The following is a 5,188-nucleotide window of genomic DNA, read 5'->3' as shown; positions in this document are numbered from 1 at the left end:
ATATTAATTTTAAAAATAAATTTTTAAAAATAAAAAATATTATTTTAATAATTTTTTTTAAATACTTTAAAACTACATCTCTAAATATATAATTAATTATGTATTTTTTTTTAAAAAATAGTATAATTAAATTCAACTGCGTCGATATAAACCGCCAATAAAAGTCTAAAAGCTTAAGCATCAATCAATCAAACTCTGCAATGAAGAGAACTCAGCGATTCAAGCGAGTCTCAAAGCCCAAGAAATCGATTCAAGAGAGCGAACCCGACGTAGACTCAGCTGCAAATCGGTCAACTCAGCTTCTGAAATCCATAAGCACTAGAATCAAACCCAAAAGGCCTACAATTCTTTCACTTCCACCCCCAACGTCATTGACTTTTGATCAAAGGACAATCTTGCCCCGTGAATTCTTTCAAATTGACGCTCTTGACCTAGCTCCTCGTCTACTTGGGAAGTTCTTGAAGAGAGACAACGTTGTTTTGCAAATTACTGAGGTAATATAGTTCAAAAGTAAGAATTTTGAATTCCTGAGTTTTCTTTTTAATGTATTTTGTTAGCCTAGCCGAGATGAAAAAAATGAGCAAATGGGCATGTAATAAAGGAATGATCTTTGACAGGTAGAAGCTTATAGACCGAATGACTCAGCTTGTCATGGCAGATTTGGGATTACAGCACGAACTGCTCCAGTTGTAATATACACTGCACTTTTTATTTATTTTGAACATAGTTTTGGTCTGGTTGTATTAATTGATTATTGTGTTTCATTTGTTTGATTGGATATAGTTTGGACCGGGAGGGCACGCTTATGTTTATCTTTGCTATGGTTTGCATACAATGCTCAATGTTGTTGCGGACAAAGAAGGAATTGGTGCTGCTGTGTTGATTCGTTCTTGTGCTCCGATTAGTGGTAATTTTGATGTAGCTTTAACGAGTAGTGGCATTTGAATTGTTTTTTGTGAATGCGCTTTCAGTTGTAAATTAGTTCTCTTCTCCTTGCTTTGTATTACTGGCTTCCAGGTTCTAGCCCTTTGTCTCAGTGCAGGCATTTCGCGTTAATGAAGCCCTCCACACCCCGGAATATGATATTGGGCACCCATTACTTAATTTAGCACATATGGAATCTGATATAGAGGAACTGTACAGACACTATTTCGGTATTTTGGATGGTTTACTGTTAGTTAATATGGTTATAACTGAAAACTTTGTGGAAGCAATTATACAGCTCAAGAGGGTATCACTTGAATGAATTTCACAAAGGTAAAATTATAACAGCTCAGGTCTAGATAAAAAAATTCACACCAATAACTATCTGAATAGCTCAGATTAGAGAAACTGTGTTTGCAACTGCTACGACGATTCAAACTAATCGCTACTTCCCTTTTGTTCTTGATGAATTGTAGCTGCTCATCATATGAAACTGTGGAAAAAACTTGTATTGCATCTCTCCTAATCCAGTTTGACATGGCAGGGATGGATACCATTCAGGAGCGACGCGGTCAGCAAACAGATAAGCCTGCTCTCCTCAATGGACCTGGCAAGGTCAGTTCTGTTTTATCGTCCACCTTTCACACTTGACATACATTTGACTGGACGGCAACTAAACAAACTTGTGGAATTGTCATGATTCAATAGTAAATTGTGTGATGAATTTTGTGTGGTTCTACATGTATGGTGATAACTTATAACCTTTTATTGCTCATTGATGTCTTTGATTAACAAAAGAATTTGAACTTACTAAGATTAACTGTCTTTAATCATGGAAAAGGTCATCATCCAGCTATGATCTTAGTGAACTCGGGCACCTTTGTTGAACTATTTTTCATATTTCTTCTAAATTCCATAAATGGTAACAAAAACGTGTTCCATGTTTCAGGAATTATAATGGTGCAATGGCTCATTTTAATTTCCACAACCGAGTGTTTTTAAGAAAAATTTGCAAGTAGTTATAAACTTGCTAGCATGTATGAAAGTTAATGTTGATTAAAATGTTGGCATCATCCTTCAACTAGCTTTCTCATGATATATGCTGGGTTAGTTTTATTATAGAATATCACAAGTAGTCGATTGCTGTGCATAACATGTTGGAAAGTACCCAAGATTTAAGGCAAATGGAGCATGCTTTCTTCTGTTCGGCAGATCTTCTCATTTGCTGAATCATTTATGTGCCATCTAGATTGGTCAAGCACTGGGGATTTCTACGGAATGGTCTAACCATCCCCTTCACTCTCCTGGTAAATTTTCTAGTTGCCCGCCCTTAATCCAAATCTCATGAAATTCACATTTAACTGAAATGAATAAATGGACATGGCTCAGGTGGTTTAGAACTCTTGGATGGCCCAGAACCTGAAAAGATACTAGTCGGTCCACGTGTCGGCATTGATTATGCTTTACCTGAACATGTAAGTGCACTGTGGAGATTTGCCATTGCTGGTACTGCCTGGATAAGTGCTCCCAAAAACACTCTAAGACCGCCCTAATATTGAAGCAGCAATGTGCTATGTGAAGTTGGGAGCAAGAGAGAACCCTTTTGTCTTAAATTGGTGAAGCATCTCACCCCTGCAATGTACACGTAATTTTGAAGGAAAATGAGACGGCATTTTTTCTTTCTTTCATTAAAAATGGTTTGAGTTTCCCTGTTTCTGAATTGTACATGATGACCACGCAGAAAAACACATGCTCATCAAGTCTTTGAACCTATGCAAGGGGCCAAGGCTGTCCGTTTTTTCTTTCATTAAAAATGGTATGAGTTTCCCTGTTTCTGAATTGTACATAATGACCACGCAGAAAAACACATGTTCATCAAGTCTTCGAACCTATGCAAGGGGCCAAGGCTGTCCGAGTCTCCGAAAGCCTCGTTTGTTGTTTCTCATGGGCTCTCTAATCCCAAAAATTATTGCAACTTAATCCTTGTAGTTTAGCAAAATAATTAATTACTCCTCATGGTTTCAGAAGCTATTATTAAATCCCTCTTTTTTTTATGTTCATTTACAGCTTAATCTTTTGTCCATTTTATATGCTTTTTTTTTTAATTTTATTATGCTTTTATTTAAAAAAAATAGAAAATGTAAAAAATAAGTAGATACGATAGAAAGTTTGACAGATGATTTTTTTTATAAACAAAATACCATTAAATTAAGCATTTATCAACAGTAGTCTAATAACTATTTAATTATTATTTTTTACTATAATGAGTAATTAATTTGTTTTGATAAACTATAAGGATTGAATTATAATTAACTCTTATATATACAAGTCTACTTGACATCTTCTGCTAGAAAATGCTAAGAGAAGACCCTAAACAAGACTGTCATTAATTTATACAACGAATAAAACACCAATCCACTCTTTGGCATGCGAGGAGGCGCTCCCTTGTCTCTGTAAAGTCGCCTTTATCTTTCTCCAAGACTTCAACTGGCTATTTGCGGCCACCTCATTCTAATTCTCCAACAACACAAGCCATCTATGTGGGTACGCGGAGAGCCTTTTTCTAGTTAGAAATAATCAAATAAGGGCAAATCTTTACGATGATTATTGTTTAAACAACAGCCTGACCATTCTTTGCCAGCAAGAAGCATACTGAGATACTGTGGCATGTTTTCATTCCCTTGTGATAAGAAAACAGTTCTCTTTGCAAGGACGGCTTCCCAGGAACACAAGGAATTATGATATGTTTATTGCAGCTAACACAAAGTGCAGCCATCCCAACCCAAATAACCAGTAAGTATCAAATGTCAGGGTTGAAAAAACAAGCAGATGCTAAACCAAATTATATATCAAAATGCTTAATATTTGGGCAATACATAACTATGATACAGATGCACAAGCTCAGCATAAACAGCTTGTAACAATAAGAAGAAAAGTGCCAACAAATAATTGGGCTATGATATGTTTCGCTTCGTGATATAAAATACCTTTGATCATGACATGATCGCAAACTTTCACGCAAACCCTTGGAAAGGAGCACAAACCATCTGATATGATGAAAGATAATATCAGACTCCTGGAAAGAAGCGAAAACAAAATTATTTGAATGTGATAGTTTGATTAAAGGATTGAGCAGCTATTTTCATACAATACCTAAAATCAAGCAGTGGAATATAAAGGTTAATCCTGGCGTCAGCAAGACACTGCATGACTCTTCACTCATTGTGCAGCAAATAAATGAACTCTGCTCATGCCTCGAATAAATGGATTAAACTCGGTTGTATTAATAACTTTGCTATGATCCAGGATGCAACCGACTATAAAATTCTGCAAAGTCAAGCCGAAAGAAGAGGAATTTCAAATCAACATGTTGCTGCACAGGCAACTGAGACAAGAAACCTTCAAGCAACACAGTATATTCCTTTGATATTGCTTCCAGTTCCTGCCCCATATTTTGAAGAAATTCACCAGCACGTTCTTCTAGAGCTTTCCTGCCATCATTAAGCCATGATCCAGGCTCTGAAGATTTGTCACTTGTCTGCCTCCGTGATCTGTTCTTGTCTTGAGAGGATAAAGAGGATGCCCTAGTTCTGCAGATGATAGGAATAATGAGTGGTTGGACACATTCATCAAAGGAAAAAAAAACTATTCAAATATTGGCATTGGCATTATGTATTGATAATGCTAGCATTCACTGACAAAATAAAATCATTAAAAAACATAGCAGATTTTTACCTTGTTTGTAACTCATAAATTCCTTCATACAACCGATCAGCATGACTTCTGAAACGTAATATAAGGTCAAACAAGACAAAGAGTGACTTGTAAAGGGATTGGGATCGTTCACCAAGAAGAGATTTCTCTACTATTGAATGGAGGTACTTATCATGTGCTGCAAGTAGATCATCAAGATCCCTCGCTACTTCCATCTCATTTGAGAAGTTAGACCATGAAACCTCTAGAACTTCAAACATGATATAATATTGCAAGTTTGTTACAAAATGATTCATCTGATTCCAAAGGACCTGGCATTGTCTCAGTGTTGAGAGTAACTGCAACTTAACTGCATGCTGCAGCTTGGTGAAAGAATGAGAAGTAATACAATTAGGTTTCATTGTCTTCCACGCACCAATAAGTGCATGCTCCACTCGCCTCAGCTTCCACAGGAAATTAAAAATTCTTAAATATCTTGCCATAACAGATTCTGTAAACACTGTGTCTAATGGTACTCTGGCATCATATTCCAATGAGAAAACATCCCAGC

General features: G+C 36.3%; 2 protein-coding genes across 4 annotated transcripts; one reads left to right on the top strand and one right to left on the bottom strand.

Annotated features, from left to right (window-relative positions):
- The first annotated feature begins 146 nt into the window (after positions 1-146).
- Positions 147-2,976, top strand: LOC105136027 (DNA-3-methyladenine glycosylase (MAG)). Of its 2 annotated transcripts, XR_844292.1 has the most exons (7): positions 147-494; positions 618-689; positions 784-907; positions 1,469-1,539; positions 2,174-2,231; positions 2,314-2,540; positions 2,785-2,976. XR_844292.1 is itself a non-coding variant. In XM_011041178.1 (6 exons), the coding sequence occupies exons 1-6, from the start codon at positions 201-203 to the stop codon at positions 2,475-2,477; spliced, it is 783 nt and encodes a 260-aa protein (XP_011039480.1). In that variant the 5' UTR covers positions 147-200; the 3' UTR covers positions 2,478-2,638. The 2 variants fall into 2 exon arrangements, 1 of the variants encoding a protein (XP_011039480.1); XM_011041178.1 differs by lacking the exon at positions 2,785-2,976 and having other exon boundaries at positions 2,314-2,638.
- Positions 2,977-3,653: 677 nt separating this feature from the next.
- LOC105136026 (gamma-tubulin complex component 3) lies at positions 3,654-5,182 on the bottom strand. Of its 2 annotated transcripts, none has more exons than XM_011041177.1 (3): positions 4,660-5,182; positions 4,078-4,514; positions 3,654-4,000 (listed from the first exon to the last, which is right to left on the bottom strand). In XM_011041177.1, exons 1-2 carry the CDS (start codon positions 5,118-5,120, stop codon positions 4,220-4,222), a joined length of 756 nt encoding a protein of 251 aa, XP_011039479.1. In that variant the 5' UTR covers positions 5,121-5,182; the 3' UTR covers positions 3,654-4,000; positions 4,078-4,219. The 2 variants fall into 2 exon arrangements, with proteins under 2 accessions (XP_011039479.1, XP_011039477.1); XM_011041175.1 differs by having other exon boundaries at positions 3,654-3,971.
- Between the last annotated feature and the right edge of the window lie 6 nt (positions 5,183-5,188).

This window comes from Populus euphratica, unplaced genomic scaffold (assembly GCF_000495115.2).
Source record: "Populus euphratica unplaced genomic scaffold, PopEup_1.0 scaffold156.1, whole genome shotgun sequence".
Taxonomy (NCBI): Eukaryota; Viridiplantae; Streptophyta; class Magnoliopsida; order Malpighiales; family Salicaceae; genus Populus; species Populus euphratica.
This window is presented reverse-complemented; position numbering and strand designations above follow the sequence as displayed.